This window comes from Pseudochaenichthys georgianus, chromosome 11 (assembly GCF_902827115.2).
Source record: "Pseudochaenichthys georgianus chromosome 11, fPseGeo1.2, whole genome shotgun sequence".
Lineage (NCBI taxonomy): Eukaryota > Metazoa > Chordata > Actinopteri > Perciformes > Channichthyidae > Pseudochaenichthys > Pseudochaenichthys georgianus.
The window spans coordinates 21108092-21126796 of record NC_047513.1 but is presented as its reverse complement, the minus strand read 5'-3'; the positions used below and the strand labels follow the sequence as shown (position 1 = coordinate 21126796).

The window sequence follows — 18705 nt, the reverse complement described above, 5'->3', positions numbered from 1 at the left end:
AAGAGTTTGCATTAATGACGCTAAAAAAACAGAAAGTTATTGTGGAAGTAGGCTACTTGTAGCATGTAGTCCCTGAAACCCGGCAGTAGCTGGTGATGATGCAGTCTGGGTATTTTCACTCTTGATGTTTGACTGACAGGCAGGGTGAGAGGCGACACAAGCACTCAATAGTGTGAACTACAGGAAGACTAAACAAAATGTGTGATATCCACGTACAAGAGTGACTATTCCCTTGTGTGTGCTTTACCAGCATGTCTCACACTGATATGACTTTGTATATTACATTGAACCTCAACTCAAGAAAAAGGACATATCTATTGTCTGTCTCACTTTTACAAACTATCTTGAAGAATGACTTGGCAAAGTTAACTGTGGTGACCTTTCACATTTCTCTGAGTCTTTGTCTCCATCTTATGGTGAGATAACGCAACTCCTGCTGCAACACATGCACAGTGAAGGGCTTGTCAAATCAGAATACAAAGAGACGGAGAGTATTTGCTTTGTTGAATTGTTCTTGGCAGAAAATTATGTCCAGACACAACAGTCATTTTCATTTTGATAACAAAGTCACTTTTTATTGTACATAAAAATACAAGTTATTTGTCTGTTTTGATTTCAGCCTGCGTGTGCTGCAGACGGAGAGGACTGAGGCATGAGTAGTCTGTATGATCATTATTAGCTTGAACAGATATTTCAAACAGTAGAATCATGAAGATAATTTAGTTATACCAGACCTAATTCGACCTGGCAAGTAGCTTGTAGATATGTCTTTGTCTGACAGAAATATGTGCAAGATATTCACAACAACACTTGAGGCTCAAAGACGGAAACAAAACCTGATAGATTTCAGTGCAAAATAAGTAACAATTTTTAAATATCAGTCGCAAAGCAGCATCAAAATGTTAACACTGGAACTTAAGATATGCATAAACATTCACTGTATAGTGTGTGTGTGTGTGTGTGTGTGTGTGTGTGTGTGTGTGTGTGTGTGTGTGTGTGTGTGTGTGTGTGTGTGTGTGTGTGTGTGTGTGTGTGTGTGTGTGTGTGTGTGTGTGTGTGTGTGTGTGTGTGTGTGTGTGTGTGTGTGTGTGTGTGTGTGTGTGTGTGTGTGTGTGTGTGTGTGTGTGTGTGTGTGTGTGTGTGTGTGTGTGTGTGTGTGTGTGTGTGTGTGTGTGTGTGTATTAGGCTGTGGTGTGTCACAGCTGGCTCAGCATCTGCAAAAATGTGTGAGAGACAGTGTGTCATCTCATGTAGTGTGTGATGGCTCGTAAAACATAAAGTAAGGCTGCCTGTAGCCGGGCTTCCATCACTATTAGGTTTGCATGAACCTGCGAAAAAAAGGAAAAGAAAAGGAATAAGTCAAGTCACATTAGTAGGTGACACACTCAAATGTCCTGTCTGTAATTCAAAGCGTACTTCAATAATGGCATTTTAAAAAAGGAAAGAAAAAAAGAGAGGACACGCTGAAATGTCAAATGATTCACTCTTTGTCGCGAAGGTACCAAAAAGAGACGGCCTGTGAAAATGTTAAATGATTCATTCATTGTGGCTCCAGAGGCCGGGTCAGGTGAGTGTTTGAACTCGTGCGTACCTTTTCCGAGTGTCTGAAGTGTCTCCAGAAGGCGTGATAAACGTGTGCCGTGGTCTGCTCCGGGTGACAGGCCATGGTCTTAACGAACACCTTCATCGAGCGCTCCAGCAGCACGTTCACGCTGCCGTAGTCGTAATCGTCGTAGCTGCACAGGTACAGTGATAAAAAGTCAGATTTAGCAGAAACATAAAACAATTTAACCTTCTCTATTTCCAACAGTGTGTGGTACTTACCGTATCCCGTACAGACAGTGGATGTAGTTCCACAGAGCTTTCCTCAGAGTGTGAGTGTCCACATCTTCATGCATGGCCATCCTGTTGTAGGTCAAGTTGCTCACAACCTGTGAAAACATTGTAATATGCTCAAATAATGTGACAAAGTATATAGTATTCTACCGACAGAACAAGATGCCAAGTATAACATTTCTACCAGTTGGTTGACAGAACACACATTTTAATAATTGTATTTTGGGTTGTGACCTCTCAATAGAAAAACCCTATGTTAAAGGGTGTATGATGAGATCAATTAAAGAATCGTGTTTTCCTCCTAACTGTTCATTTGCAGAGGTAAAATTGCCCAGTATATATATTTCCACCAACTGAAAAATTACAAATGTACTGACAATATATTTATCTAACGGACCTTACTCGAGAAACACATATAGCGACCAGCCAATGGTTTTCCAAACAAGTACATTTGTGTTACTGCTCGTGTAAACCAGCATGTAGGCCCACATTATCTCCACCAGATCTTAGTTTCAGTTGCCTAACATTGGCTTCACTCACTTAAAGTGGAGCTATCATGCTATTTTTAGGCAATATCATAAGTCTCAGATATATAAAAAACATGTCAATGAAGTGCTTTGCTCAAAATACCAAACATATCACCCATTCTAGCCATGCCTCATATCCCTCTATTTCACTTCCCGTTTCAAAAGTGCTGATTTTGGGTATAAAGCTTTAAAAAAAGAAAAATTGATGAAAAAGAAAAAGAAAAAAGGAGGGGGCTGAGCTCATGCGGGACCCTGCAGCTACTGTCTAAATAAATACTGCCGTGATGAAACGCCATATCATGGATTATCAAGGATTCTTTCTGAAACAGTATGGAGCTCAAAGGCTTTCTCTCTTGCCAGTTATGCCACAAGGTGAGTTCATTTTTATTTCCTGCTTCTTCACACACATGCTCTGTGCAGTACAGGTTAGCTCTGAGTGTTAGCAATGCTAATGTAAACATGCACCGACCATATTACGTCCAAAACAGTCTGGCATTGTTTCTGATAGCAACGTTTCTGATTGGGCCGTGGGCGTAAAGCCAGCCCACATTTCCGATATGACATCATATCGGACGCAAATCTGGATCAGCTCCGTTGTAGCCCCGATTTTAGAGATTTGTGTACGGAGGAAAAGAGAGAGGGTTTTATTTTCTGACGCTGCGTGAGTTCCCCGACACACCGGGGACACATATTTAGGTATAAAAGACATAAAAAAGTGCATTTTGCATGATAGGTCCCCTTTAAACTTCCTGGAGCGGAAAGACCCGTTAGGTTAACCATCAGCTTATGAGTGTTTGTTGGTTTGCTTCTAAAAGGTTCAAGTTGAGTGTACCTGGAATTTTTCATCCAGAAGCTGACCCATGTCTGGCAGTAGTCTGTTGACGAGAGAGAAGCCGTGGTCCTCCCATGAATAATCCTGCACACATCAGACACCAACATCAACCAACACATGTGTATGGAAGTTGGCACAAACAAATGAAATGCACTGTGAAAAGTAAGGTTAAATAAATATAAACAACTTGAACTTGCAGAAAGCTACCTGGGCTCTCATGGTGTTTGGTGACTGTTCTCCCTTGGGGGCAAAGTCCTCGTATCTAAACTCTTGATCTTCCACCAGACGCAGCACCAGGTCCGGTGGCGCTCCTCGCACCACCGGTAAAACAAACACGTTAAAGAGAAAGTAGTGAGTAAACCAATTCAAATCAATCAATTGACGAAGTAATGCGTGGAATAAAGAGTGTTTGTACCGGTCGGTATGCTCTCGCTCCTCTCCCTCTCAAAGCGAGTCACCATCTCCTCCTGTGTGCACTCCTCCTCCTGCAGCTGCAGCTCCACCATCCTCTGCATCAACACCTCCACCTCCATCGCTCCGTCAACAATCTGGAGGAGAAAATTAGAGAGTAGGGCTTCAGGAATTTACTTGGGACTTTGTTTCTTACAGACAACCTTTGTTTCACTTTTACCGAACCGGTGTGACTGGGGAAACACCGCTGGAATACATAGATACACATCTGCTGAAAAAATGACTAACCTCTTGCCTGCCGTCCTCATGAGCGGGGCACTGAGGGCTGTGAGCAGGGTGAATGGGTGAGGGGAGCTGGAAGGTGTAACCTCCGATGTGGTCGGGCTCAGGGTTTACGCCGCAGCCCCACACGAAGGAGCAGAGGGAGTGAGCGTGAGCCATGAGCACCACGGCGTGTATGAGTTCAGCCAATGACCAGCGAGGATCTGCTCCGGGGCACACCAGCTCCTGCAGGGCAGAGGGGGGGGGGGGGGGGGGGGGGGTAAGTGATGTTTCATACAGTAGTGTTGTTGGGTGGGAAAGGCACTCGTGTTTCCCTCAGGATGAGTTGTAATGATTGTGATTATCAATTACTTTACAAGCATGTAGTTCCATAAATACGTGTGTGCAGATTTTTCTAATTATAAGGAAAATATATTGTTATATATAAACCTGCTAAGAATTTTGGAAATTACTACATCAAGCTTTTTCAATACATTTAGAATGTTGGACTTTAGTTATGGAGTTAATCCTTCATAGTAGCATTTGTGGAGCACACAAGTTGTTAACAATCCTTAACAGTACAACAATCACAACATCAACAATCAATCAACAATCCTTAACAACAACCCTTAACCTAAACTTTATCTGAAACTGTGAGTTTGAATATAAAACAACAATAAACATGCAAATGAAAAGTTGCACAGCATTTGAATGTTAATTATAAATTCTGAAGTTAACGTTATGAATGCAGCTTTGAACTCTTCATTACAGCTCTAGCTAACAGACTAAATGCTTACATTAGCACCACTGTGTAAGTAGAGTCAGTCTCATAAAGCAGCTAGCGTGGCTGGAGTGTAGACTCTAACTGTTGTTAAGTTATGACCACAGAACAAAAAGAGGATACAATTATGAACACCTGTATATTAAAGCAATATCACAAAAACAAAATCCTACAAGACATTACATAGGTGGTATTTATTAATGGGCATCACAGACTAACATAACATACATGTGGTCAGTGTGTGTGGTGTCTGACCTGTACATGCTTCTGTGTGATGAGCCAGGGTCTGTGTGCCAGCAGCTTGTTGAGTGTCTGCAGGCTGCGGAGCTTTGTGGGCGCGTGTTGGAGTCCGCTCAGCCAGCTCTCCTCCCCCCCGGCCTCCAGGAAGCCGGCGCTGTGCTGTTGCACGGCGTACGAGCAGTGGTGTCGCGCCGCGGCCTGAGGAAGTCAAACACGAGCAGCGTCCATTAACAACCACTCTCTATTACTGGTCTGGGTAGAATGACTCCATAATGCATCAGAACTGCCAATGCGCATTCATATATAAAGGGCTCAGAGGTTAAAGCACCTCAACTCAATTACTCCACCAAAGATTATTTTCAGTCTAATGACCAGCATTTCTGTAAGGACAGCTACTGTGATGATTATATAAAGAGTCATTAAATGTTTATGAATATCGCAGTCTTTGGCAGACCTTTTTAGTGTCTCTGATACAGCAGCTGGATAACCCTCAGGCACAGAACATCCTGTCAAGTCTATTTAGCATCTTTATAGAGCTCTCCTAGGTAAAGATAATTGTTTTTTGTAGCTTATGCCAACCTAAATGTCCTGACATTTTTATTGCTTTCAAAAACTGCATTTTTGCACAATATTTGACTTCACCTCTACTTTAGCATCCTTAAATGTCCCTACAACTATTGATTGTGAATATCTACAGAAAAATCTGTATAGATTTGTAATCCTTTGAATAGTCTGTTTCAGAAGAAAATAATGCCTACCAGTACATTTGACATGCCTTTAATGTATTGTCATCATATTTTCTGAATTTGCCCAAATAATTACAACGTTTCTATTTCTTCAGAGTACAATCTCTTGTAGATCACAAGTAGATCACTTGATATTTAAGTGATTGTCTCAATCTGTTTTTTAAAGTAATTTCAGACAACGGAAACGGAAATAAAGACGAGGCAATAACCAGTGACACACATCAAAAAGGTATACATATAAATATCTAGCTCAAGTTGTGACTGTTTTCACAGCTCTAGCAAATAAGATGAGGTTCATCAAGGATAAGGAGCTGACAATAATCATAACCGTTAGTGCCTACTAATAGATTAAACTTGACGCCATTAATTATAAACTGCAGCTGTTTCCTATGCTATGGAGCTGTGAGAGGTTGAGTTTGAAAAAGCAGAAGTGACATTACTTCAGTAAGCCCATGTTAAGTATGAATGCATTTAATAATGGCTCACTTCAGCTGAACTGACTGGGAATGTAAAAGCAGTTGGAACAGCCTTAAACAGCATGTTAATATACCTGTAACTGCAGCATTGATTTTGTCCTACTACGTGGAGGCAGGAATAATGCATTGCCATGAAGCCAAATTGTGTTCAAAAAGAAATAAATCTTAAAAACACATTTGGCACACTTGACTTGTCCACAAACAGAAAAACATAGCGACAGAGTCTGCTGTCACTTTTAATGTTCAGGCTAGATATCGCTTTACTAATAGTCTGAACAAGGTAAAGCGATAGGCTCACTGTACCTGCAGTGGCCTTTCACAGACCCCTTATGTTTGGTGTTTACAGCTTATAAAATAAAAAGTAAACACTTCTTTATGAGTTAACCTGCAGTATCACCTCTTGCAGCATTAACTCCTCACACAATGAAGGTAAATCAAAGCAACAACAATGTTGTCTGTTGAAAGGACAAGTTGAATGTGCACTAGTATAATAATGATTTATTTGTATTATTTTACACTATCTAAACTAATTCACAGCAAATTAAATGGTTCACTTTGAAGGAACAATTTAAATAATATTTAACATTTCTGTATATGTTTGTCTATGATGTGAATTATAAGAGTACATGTAATAATATCAAAGAGGCTATCCATTTTCAACAATCAATATAAAATAGCTGAATGCTGTTACAGGAGGTTCTTATGTCGTTTCATTTTGTTGACTCAACCAGCTTTGTTCAAATTAATTACAAGCTAAAGCTAACCATTTAGAGTCATTAGAAGCACTACTAGATGCTATGCTATTGCTAATTCCCTAAATACATGCACTGAAAAACTAAACTTAACATCTGAAAATATCAGAGATTTTGTCAACCTACGTATTTTCCTTACATGTCTTTGAAGAACTGCTGACTCGTATTTTATTCAGCCGATTGCAAAATAGTCAACAGATGTTCAGTTGAAGAAGGAGCTGATTTGTGAGGTTCATCAAAATGATGTCATGTTCCATTTTCACCATTCATGCCCTTCAGATTTTTCTGACTTTGTTAAAAAATTAAGTCAATGACGAAAAATATTAAGTCAATGCAACCTTTGATTTGACATGTTTTTTTAAATGTCTGTGTAAGATATTGGAACCCTTTTACATTCATGAGTGCACATGGGGTCATCTGAGAGCTCTGACATGTGTCACTAGTTAATAATCATATATTGAGGTTTTCTTACCATAACAACAATGTAATGTCTCCAGTGACGGGGCAAGGGGCCATCCATCTCCAACAAGGCATGCTGGGTCCTCAAAAAGCAGCTCAGGTATGCAGGGTGCAGCGCCATCACCATGGTGATGTGGTCCACGCGACCGATTGAAAGGAACGATTCGATGAGGATGTCCTGGTATGGACCTTCTTTCAAAATCTGAAGAGGAAGGGCAAGCAAAATATATGTTTACAATTAAATATACATAATATTGTTTTGATGCGTGACAACCTATTGCTAAGGATCCGCTCTAAAATGCTACTTGTTTAGTTAGAAAATTGGCAGATATAACACTCCCATTTCCTCCAGTGGAACACTTGGAGTGAGTCACATGTGAAATTACAAATTGTAGTCATCAGCATTTGCAATATATCTCTGTTGTTGCTTCTCTTGATGACATGAAGCAACAGGCAGTGCAGTATTGCAGCAGAATAGTGAGCTAAACTTCTAATATTAGCAAATTGTTAAACCACATCTCTTTTACAATTAGTTTAATCAAACAACATTACATGGCTAAAAGGAAAACAACAATTGTGATCAACATTCTGCTGTGTATAGGCTACTGTGTTTCGATATCATTACTGTTTCGTTATGACACCTGGATTTTCCAACAGGGATTAATAAAGCTTTATCTTATCTCGTCTTATCTTACACACTGCCCCATGCTTCATGGGATCTACTCCTGTAGGAAGAAAAACAAGGCCATTTCTTGGGACCTCGTCATAACCCTTTACAAAGATGAATCTCAAAAACAATTCAGACAAGAATTTTCTTTTGGGAATGAATTAATAATGAAGCAAATAAATGGACTTTTAAACAAGTCTAACACACCTCTTTCGCAGGAATGAAGGCGCTTGGGCCCGATGCCAGAGCCTGGGGAACTTCAACACCTTGTTCCTAGAAAGGAGCATCAAGTTCATTAAACAGTGAAATGAAAATACATTTTTAATTCGGATTCATCTGAAAATGACATAATAGATGTATGCTTTGATCTACTGCAGCCCATAAAAATGTCCTCAAATTGTTATTGGTCTGATCAACAGTCCAAAACATTAATATATTGAGTCAAAGAAAACCAGCGAAACCTCACAACCGAGGAGCTGGAACTAAGGACTGTTTGCAGTGATGTTAAGTAACTAAAGTACATTCACAAGTACTGTACTTAATACAATTATACCTTTTGTAAAACTATATTCTTTACAACGGCTGAAATGGTGTACAGAGGTACAGATACATGTCATTTGCTGTACATTCGTGTACATGTTGTACATGACCTCACATCAAAAACAAATGTACAAGGTGGAGCAAACTACTTAACTGAAGGGTTGGATAGTCTTTCTCTCTAGGATTCAGAATACATCAAGAATGCAGATATCACACATATTATTAAAAGAATAAGAAAATGGGGATAGCTGCATGCAGCTGCAACCCCTTTGCTCATTACTAGACTAACGTACTGTAACTGGAGACCGTTCCATAACTCGCCGATCAGAAAATCTGCACAAAGCATGCGTTAAAATCAAACTCACCGACATGATCGGAAGAACCACACCAGAAAGTCACCGCTTAGTATTTACAACAAAGAAGACACATAAACTGTAAGTGCGTCAGTCGCAGTGTGACTTGTTTGTATATTTCTAGAATCTCCAGTGGGCTGTGAAAGGGATCGGGGGATGTGTCCGGTGTGTTTCAGGCAGGGTTCAGGGCGCCGAGAGGGGGCGTGTCCGGCTACTTGTTTGTGCGCAGCCCCGTGTTGCATCACCTCATACGGTTCGATGTCTGATGAAATATGCAGCAACCTCATAGAAAAGTGGTAATCAGCAGAGGTGGGAAGTAACATTTACTGTACTTAAGTACAATTTTGAGGTTCTTTACTTGAGTAATTCTAGTTAATGCTACTTTATACTTCTACTCCACTACATTTAAAAAGGGACATAATGTAATTGTAACTACTTGAACTACTTTTAACAAAATACATCTCTAAAAATCAAACTGGTGGACTTACTCTTTAAGTCCAAAAAGAGTCAAATTATTTAAATATTCAAAAAAAAAAAGACAATCAGAACTTTGTTTACAACAGCAAATGCTACTTTATGCAAACAATATTATCTAGAAATGTCACATAACACATAAAAGACACGTGTTCTGAACAATGCTTACTTTACTTTGTATACTTTAAGTACATATTGATGATACTTTTTTACTTTGACCTAAGTGAGATTGTATATGCAGGACACTGAATACTTCTTCCACCACTGGTAATCAGCTGATATGACCAATCAGCTTCGACCAATAATCACTCATTCACATTATCTTGTTGTTTCCTGATAAGAAGCGAAAGCACATAAACAACCTGTGGATATATATCTGGTAGGAAAAGTTTACCCACTGCTGTTGAACTAGTATGATAAAGCAGAAACATTGAGACTAGTATCCCAGATCCCAACATTACCTGTGCGGTGCGCAGCAGCTCGGTTGCTCTCCCCCGAACCTCTTGCAGCGGGCACGACCGGGACAACCGGAGCAGGTGTAGCAGTGTTAGTTCACTCAGACGTGCCGAACCGGGCTGGTCCAGTCCCAAACACAGCAGCACCCCTTGGCTGAGCTCCTCCAGAGCCGTTGCTCGCTCCTCTTCGTCCCTGCTGCACAGCCGAGCTAAGCTTTTGAGAGTCGGGGCCACATCGCACTCTGACTCGGTCCGGTGGCGACTGGAGCAGCCAGAACCGGACCCTCGGCCCGGTTTGTTTTCCCCGTTAGCCAGGCAGCCCGCGGCGGGATTACTGGCCATCTCTTGACCGTTGAAACCCCGGAGCTACCTAATGTTCCTGCTAGCTCCCGTTAGCTGTTAACCCAACCGTTAACGTTAGCTTGATGCAAGCGTTGTTTTCCTTAACTACCAGATACTCGAGGTGTCAGTTGCCTGTGTTGGTTCACTGTGCAATCATCTGTTCCGTCAATCATTAACGCCGACAAAAAGCTCTCATAACTCGGCTACCTGACCGTAAAGACGGTATGCCGGTTAGCTCGCTAAGCTAGCCTAGCTGCTGTTAGCAGATGCTGCAAGCTTTTAGCAGCGCTTAACGATGCCTTGGTATTATAAACTCTGTGAGGCAATTGTTTGTGTTCGTACTGGCAGAAGTTGAGGTGAGTTTAAAGTCCGCTTTCATGAGGATCAGATGACAGGTTTCACTCTCTGGTTTCCTTCAGCTGTTCGGAGTTGGAGAGCTGTTTTCCCCTACACACGGCGGCGTGCGTTGCCGCTTGGCGGTGGGCGTGTCTTGAGCTTGGGGAGTCAACGCGAGCAACATGACCAACAACATGAATGTCCCGCCCCGGACATACAAAGCAAAGCATTTATGCTACATCCATGCTGGTTAAATATACTGTCTATGCTTGCTAGCTGTCCATTCAAACGAAGTACACTGGATATAAACTCCCCATACAAGCGAAAACCTACCAGTTTCAACCACTGTCTCTGCCACCTCCCCCCATGCCTGGCTCCTCCGGTTTGTATCCCTGTATGTAAAGAGGGACTGGTCATAGAGTACCGGGTGATTCCCTACCGCCACGATAATTTTCTCCTCCATTTTTTTGACATATGGGAAATAACTGCGGTCTGGCCAGAGCCATATAATAGAACACATATAAAAACACATATTATATGGCTCTGGGTCTGGCCAAGCGGCAAACTCTGGGGAACAGCCGGGAAGCCAATACGGAAGTGCCACACACTGCAGTTCATACATGGGCCGCTAGGGACTGGCTGCAGACAGGAGCAATTTCCATAGACCCCCATGTTAAAATGCCCAACTTTACAGCAGAAAAAGACATGTTTCTACCCATGGATGCAATAAATATTATTATCGATATAGTTAGATTCCACCTTCATGATTATGAATCTGTGAGTGAATTGTTTTCTAACACGACCCTTTTATTTATATTAGGTCTTAACGTTTTTGCATAAATTAGGGCGTGGTCACGTTGATGGACACGTGCATGCCTCACTGTCAGCTAACAGCAACTTGTCCACTCTATACTACAACCATAGAGGCTACAACGTTAGTTAGTCATAGTACTGTACTTGACCCTTTAGCTTTAGCCGTGTTCGTGGTGATTGTGCCTTTTAGGGAATATTGTTACAAATACCAGACAATTAAAATGTCATGCTGTGCGCTTGAATGTACTAACAGAACTTCCAAGAAGTCTAAAATGATAATATTATACATGTTAACCCGTTCGCAGGTATTTGTGTGCTTGGTAGCTTAGCTTGTTACTTATTAGGCAGCTAAGGACGTAACCCTTTATGCATACATATACATTTTAGTTTATGATTCAGCCTTGGGTAAGACTTTTATAGTCTATGGCTATGACGCCCTGGGAGCAAATGTTAATAGGGGACCCAATTATCCCAGTGGTGGCCGCCAGAGCTAACGGAGCCGCAGGGGGCTAGCTCCAGCCGGCATCCCGGAGCTAGCCCACTGCGGCTCCGTTAGGTCCGGGCGGTGGAGTCCGTCTTTTCTCAACGTGTGAATGACAAGCATTAAGAATAACAAAATATAGATAATTCTCTTGCAGATTGTCTCATTTGATTATGAATGTGACGTTTATATAGGGGAACGACACTGTTAGCAGTAACTTGGTATGCATGTATTTCATGTTAACTTAGCTTCTTAGCCTGAGCTAGCTCTGTTTACTACCAGTTCGGAGGCAGCAGGTCCCGCCTCGGCTCCGCCTCTTTGCCCTTATTTGGAGCAGGCGGGATTAGACTCTGACGTCACAGTCGAGCCGTTAGTGGCCGACTCCGCCTACTAAGGGCTTCACGGCAACTCTGCAGAATCCTATGGGTGACGTCACGGACACTACGTCCATGTATACAGTCTATGGGTCTGGCTCTCCCAACATACACGCAGTTTGATTGGCTAGTGCTTGTACTGTCAGATTTTCATACGAGGGATTTAATTGGCTGACGCCTCGGTCGAGGCGGCAAAAGTAGAACATTGCTCTACTTTTGCAGCGAGCACCGCGAGATAAGCTACGCTTTGCTCCCACAATGCAGTTCGGCGAATCGTGACGTCACCCCATTCAAATAGAATGGGCAGAAGCGTTCAAGCGGCAACGCACGCCGCCGTGTGTAGGGGCCGCTACGTCACTGGGCCCAACTTTTCACTAATGAACTTCAGGACTTCGAAAATAGAGTATTTGTTTCTGAATCATTTAACTTACTTTCATTTGGTGTGAGGTCATTATGGCATACACTTCATTTGTTGATTTACTAGTTTTATTAAGCTTTATGTAAACAATTAAAGGCTTCTGCATTTAAAAGCCAAATGGTAATGCTAAAACGAATGGAACTTTGTAAATGATATCATAATGTAATGTTTTATGCATAATCATAGTTTACAAAATGGCAACTTTAGTATTCTCCATTCATCTTTAATCCTTTTTTCAAACCAAATATTTAGTTGAAAACATTTCCAAACCTTACTGTATTAAAAAATGGGCATAATACCAGAGAAATGTCTTAAACTTGCTCTCTCTTCTATACAGCAGAATGCAGAACATTTGTATTCAGCAAGGGCTATCTGAATTATTTTTGTGTCAGCAAAACAATGAATTACTTTTATTGAAGCACTTCCTTAGTACCAAAGCTTCACTGCAGGAGTAAACCTTTTGTTGACCACAAACCCGACAAATCCAAGTATGAATCCTACTTTGATTTGGTCCGGATAAATGCAGGATAATTATAATACTTCAATGTAGAATTTAGGCAGAACAACAATTTAGTTGTTGTAAGTGTAAAGGTTGCTGTTGACAATAAATAAAAAGGGTTTACCATTTACTGTGAGCACCTGTCAGGCCCTTATGGTCCTCAGAGCCCATATGTTGGACCATATAACTTTTCTGTGTGCACATATTCATAGTAAATAAAATAAAACAGTGTAAAAGTAGGAATTGCTTTTTGTCCATGTGTGCATATAATATTTTCACAATTTATCATATGTACTTCCTGAATCACCTTTATTTAGGAAAATAAAAAAACATCAATGGTGTACCCTTATTTTCAGACATATATTTATATTAATTTACCTGTTTATATGTATATATGTACACCATATATAATAGTAGATGAGGGGGAGAAGAAAGTGGAAGCCTTCAGATTTGAGAGGAGAGACAGGGAAAGAGACAAACAAGTGCGGAGGATGAGACACAGACTTTGGGTTTTGGGGAAATTCATTATTGGCAGCCACAAAGAAAACCCTTCAGTGTACCGTCACCGTTTCCCTATGAGGGAAGTTTTTTATTAACAAACACACAGGCTGGCTATGGACGATGGCCTTCTGAACACACAAAAAGGCGTGGTCTCCATGGCAACCGGCGCTTTGTTTCCCAGGAGACCCAAAGGTGGAAGAGGTAAGATCGAGAGAGGATGGCGCAGAGATGGTGTGGGAGAGCTCGGATACAAGCAGAGGTCAGGGTTCACACACATGGGATCCTCTTCAGTATTTTACAGGAAGTAAAAATTGTGTGTTTGTGTGTATGTGGGTGTGTGTGCAGAGTGTGCAGAGTGGGATGTGGGTCCTCAGACGATTTTGTTCTCCAGAAAGGCAATCCTCTTTGACATGCTGTCTAGTAATAATTTGTCAAGGATGCCAACAATGAAGAAAAACCAGACAGAAAAATATGATAAATTGAAATGCCAAACTATTCTTACACCATGTCAGCCGTTGTAAAGGATATATTTTTTTGTTAGTGCCTGCAGGGCGTCTTCTACTTTCTTCTGGAACTTTACAAGGGAGTCGCATTCACAAGGGTCCTCCTCTGTAGAAAAGAAAGCACAAGTTATGAGCTAATGTCGCAGTACTTATAGTGAAATGACCTGTAATAACACAAGTATGTTTATTGTTTGTATCTAATCATAATATGTGACCTTGACAGATGTTAATCTGCAGCTTCTTGGCGATCTGGGTCATGGCCTTGAAGTCGGCAGTGTAGAAGTAGTGCTCTCCAGTCGGCTCAGAGGCAATCTCTTTCAGCTCATCCTCCACTGCGTTGCCCACTCCAACAGCGTACATCTTGTAACCTGAAACATAAACACATAGGTTTTCCTCATCTGACTAGAGCTGCATCTAAGAGTTATTTATATTATTAACTGAGGACTAAATTCTAGATTAATTGATTAATAGTGAGAAAATGTCCATTCCAATTTTGTTTGTCAGTCTAAAACCCAATTATTTATTACATTTTAATATATTATACATGGAATTGCAGGAAACCTCATACATCATATCATATCAATCATATTTAAGTTGCTGAAAACTCATTTGATAAAAGTAGGCATCAGATTGGAACGTCTTGTATTACAATCATGCATTGGGCATTAAACCATCCTCTCCTCCTCACCCTGCTCCTTGGCCTTCTTGGCGGCATCTCCAATGTAGTCCTGGCTGCGTCCGTCAGTGAAGACGATGCCCACCTTGGCGACTCCGGGCCGGGCGCCCCCTCCGGCGCTGAAGCTGTTGTCTGTCAGATAACGGAGGGCCTGGCCTGTCATGGTTCCCCTCTCCATGTAGGCCATCTTCTTCACAGCGTCCTTCAGGTCTTTCTTGTTGTTGAAGCGACCCAGAGGGAACTCCTGCGGGAGGAAAGAGAAAACATGACATTGATACAGAAGAGAAGGAGGCAGATTTTGAGGTGACATGAAAATAGCAAATGCAGACACGTGCCTGTCTGACGGAGCTGGAGTACTGAACCAGTCCAACGTGAGCCTTGGCCTCAGAAACATCCAGTTTGTCGACGATCTGGTTGATCCACTTCTTGACCAGTTCGAAGTTCTCAGGACGCACGCTCTTAGAGCCGTCGATCAGGAACACTACGTCTGTCGCTGCATTGCTGCAAGCTGGTGATGGCGGACACACAACAGGCCATGTTACTCTGGGAGCACAGGGAGCGCCATTGGATAAAAACCTTCTCACACACACACACACACACACACACACACACACACACACACACACACACACACACACACACACACACACACACACACACACACACACACACTCACACACAACCACTCACCACTGCAGCTGCGACCATTGTCCATGAGGGTAAAGCCAGCTTTGCAGGCACACTTGAATGATCCGGGGGAGCTGATGCATACCTGCTCACAGTCATGATCCCCGGTGGCACAAAGGTCCGACACTGTGTGTGTGTGCGTGCAGAACACACATACACCCAGGAGGTTATATGTCCAGACGCACGCACACACACACAGACACACACAAAGGGAGGGGGTGGGGGTGGTTGGAGTTAGGAGGAGAGAATGAAACTATGTCAGTTTGAAAACGGGAATATCTAGCATTGGGTTTTAATGATCCACTGTCACTTGCAGCCAACAATTTTGAATGAGCGTGAATGACACGTGTATCCAGTGGACCCTTAAAACTAACAGGTGGAATAGATTGGAGTAGCCTCAATTAAACAAGGTCTGTTTCTCTATTTATAAATAGTGCAGGCTCGTCCAATAACAATCCAACACTGTGATCATGCAATTCCGCCCTTGGATGAAACATCTGCAGCATGATTGGCTGGCAGGCAGCAGCCAAAACTGCAGCAGACCGCCAAAGGGCATTACTAATAAGAGGTTTAATGACTGTCACGAATGTATCGGTAATTAAAGAGAGATCAGCGTTGCCTCTCGGCTATGTGAGATTTGACTGAAGAACAGGACTGATTTTGTTCCTTTCGGTTGTTCCTTCCCTAGTGCCCTCCTGCAATGGGAGTATTCAATCAGTTTGTACGCTTGAGTGAGTCGACTGTAGTCTTTTTGAGGACAAAAGTGAGGGAACAACATAAAGGAATGAAAGTCCTGACACCTTACCCTTAGAATAGGGGGGCAGCTCTTTCCACAGTGATAAAGGATAATGATGATGACTCACCCTGTCTTTTTTTGTATTTTTAACCATCTTTGTCTATTTCCATCAATCAGCACCAATTTTCTACATCTGTTCCTCTAATTTTATACAATGAAACTCTTATCTTTCCATCTTCCTCTTCCCTCCATCTCATCTTACCACAGAAGGCTTCCTGGAACTTCTTGGTGAGCTTCTCGATGACGCTGTAGCTCTCAACGTAGTCCACGTGGTCGTCCAGAGGGTCACTGGCCATCTGCTTCAGGGTGTTCATGTCCACACGTCCCACACCAATGGCGAAGATCTCAATACCGGCATCCCGTGCACGCAGAGCCACTTCCTTCACGTTGTCCTGGGGGCGCCCGTCTGTCACAATAATGGCCACCTGGGAAGGTAAAGTAGCACAATTATATAAAAAATGTATTTAAAGAGGTGATAATAATGATGGAATATGTTGAATTGCATGTGTGAATGCATGTAAATGTGTGTATGACCTTGCTGATATCGGGAGATTTGACGCGAGCGCCCTCGCTCTCGCTGAAGGCCACGTTCAGGGCAAACTGGATGGCCAGACCGGTCATTGTTCCGGTGGAAAGGGGCTCGATCTTCGTCACAGCTTTAATCAGACCGGCTTTGGTGCGATGCGTCTTCAGAGACACCTGCAGTTGCATAATAGGAAAGTCAGTGTTATAAAATCACATGACAAATACATATAAACTTTGCTGGGTGATAGTAAAGGCTAGCAGAACCCCAAACCTCGCTCTTGACGCGGCTGGCGTAGTTGACAACTCCCACACGGGTGGCGTTGGGTCCAACATCAAGACCCTCGATGACCTTAGCCAGGAAGACCTTGACCTGCTCAAACTCTGAAGGGCGAACGCTCCGACTGCTGTCGACGATGAACACAATGTCTGTGGGCCGAGTTTTGCACAAACCTGCCGCTACATGAGAAAAGGAGGACAGAAGGGAGATTATTATGCATATTTTCTCATTTTTCAACTATAAGTCCACACAATTATTAAAAAATGAAGTTAATGAAGAAGGGGGAGAGTGGGAGGAGCATGGAAAGAACGGATGTATTGAGGGGAGAAGGGAGGGGGACTTATGGGGGCTGGTGAGAAAGTGGGAGGAGTCCTAAAAACAGGATGCAGGGAGGCAGCAGAGGTGGAGAGAGGCGAGGGTGGAGGGAGAGGTGGAGAAATGCTTGGCATTAAACAAGGATGCAGGCCAAAGAAAGACACATTAGAAGTCGCCTGATTTATACTGTATATATTAAGAATTACAATAATATCAATACATCTTAATAGAGAGAAAACGGAACAAAATACAATAGAATTTACCCCGAAAGCTTAGAAAAGAAATCTAAGAAAAAGTTGATCTTAAGAAAGAGATTTTTAAACTATATGGAAAAAACGTATGACTGTTCAGCTACAAACATCCGATGGAGCTATCACATGTGTGTCAAAGACGCTCTGGTAATAAAACACTTTGACTCGGAGAGGATGTGATTTTAAGACAGTCCAAGCATTTGAGGCCCCGTTAAATGAATCATTAAAACTTCCAGTGTCTGTTTAACATCACTGATCTCCCTTCTCACCCTTCACCTCTCTCCCTCCCTTCGGTTTTTCCTCCTACAAATTTCTACATCACAGCCCCCCCACCCCCCACACACACACACACACACACACACACACACACACACACACACACACACACACACACACCACACACACACACACACACACACACACACACAGTGCTCCAACTGCCAATTCATTCAAACTGTGCACGTACACCATCCAACAAATGGCAACGATATCAAAAACACTGCCGTCTTTAATAATTTAAAAATCATAAATACCCAAAGAGACTTAAAATACCAAAATCAATTAATTGTTGGAGAACATTATTTTTTAATTATCCAGACTAATTTCAAAGTAAATGTAACTTTTTTAATTGTTAACTTTTGCAAATCTACAACAACTGGCTCAAACACATCAGATAGCCACTTATTTTGAAAAGACTTGAATCAGACCAGAGGGATATTCGTCAGAAACGCTGTTACATCACTAGAAATATAAGTATACTTAGCTTGATCATGTTGTGTCTATTTTGAGGTTTCCTGTCCTCAGATTAGTTTTTTGCTAAAATAACTACTGATGTGTTAATATCAGGTACCAAACCATCAGAGAGCCTTCAGCTGGAGTCAGAATCAACTTTAAGGGTTAAAGGTCATCTTTCTTACCCATTGCGGCGGCCATGCGGAGGTCTACGGTGGCCCGAGCCCCCATGAGGCCGAGCAGCAGCAGGAAAAACAGTGGGGTAGGCGTCATGGCGACAGAGGGGTGACGAGTAAACGCGGGGGTCTGAGCGTGTCCGCAGACAGTCCTAGAGTGGAGAGCCAGAAAGGAGACAGAGCAAGACGAAGG

The 18705-nt window shown here is 42.2% G+C and overlaps 2 protein-coding genes across 2 annotated transcripts; both read right to left on the bottom strand.

The window, feature by feature from the left end:
• Positions 1-1098: 1098 nt before the first annotated feature.
• sesn2 (sestrin 2) lies at positions 1099-10662 on the bottom strand. Its single transcript, XM_034094914.2, has 11 exons — positions 9817-10662; positions 8196-8261; positions 7335-7523; positions 4904-5086; positions 3895-4113; positions 3611-3743; positions 3403-3518; positions 3196-3279; positions 1825-1931; positions 1592-1736; positions 1099-1328 (listed from the first exon to the last, which is right to left on the bottom strand). The coding sequence occupies exons 1-11, from the start codon at positions 10150-10152 to the stop codon at positions 1242-1244; spliced, it is 1665 nt and encodes a 554-aa protein (XP_033950805.1). The 5' UTR covers positions 10153-10662; the 3' UTR covers positions 1099-1241.
• Positions 10663-14082: 3420 nt separating this feature from the next.
• matn1 (matrilin 1) lies at positions 14083-18633 on the bottom strand. Its single transcript, XM_034094910.2, has 8 exons — positions 18522-18633; positions 17033-17217; positions 16771-16935; positions 16439-16661; positions 15089-15261; positions 14766-14997; positions 14293-14445; positions 14083-14183 (listed from the first exon to the last, which is right to left on the bottom strand). The coding sequence occupies exons 1-8, from the start codon at positions 18607-18609 to the stop codon at positions 14083-14085; spliced, it is 1320 nt and encodes a 439-aa protein (XP_033950801.2). The 5' UTR covers positions 18610-18633.
• Positions 18634-18705: the final 72 nt, after the last annotated feature.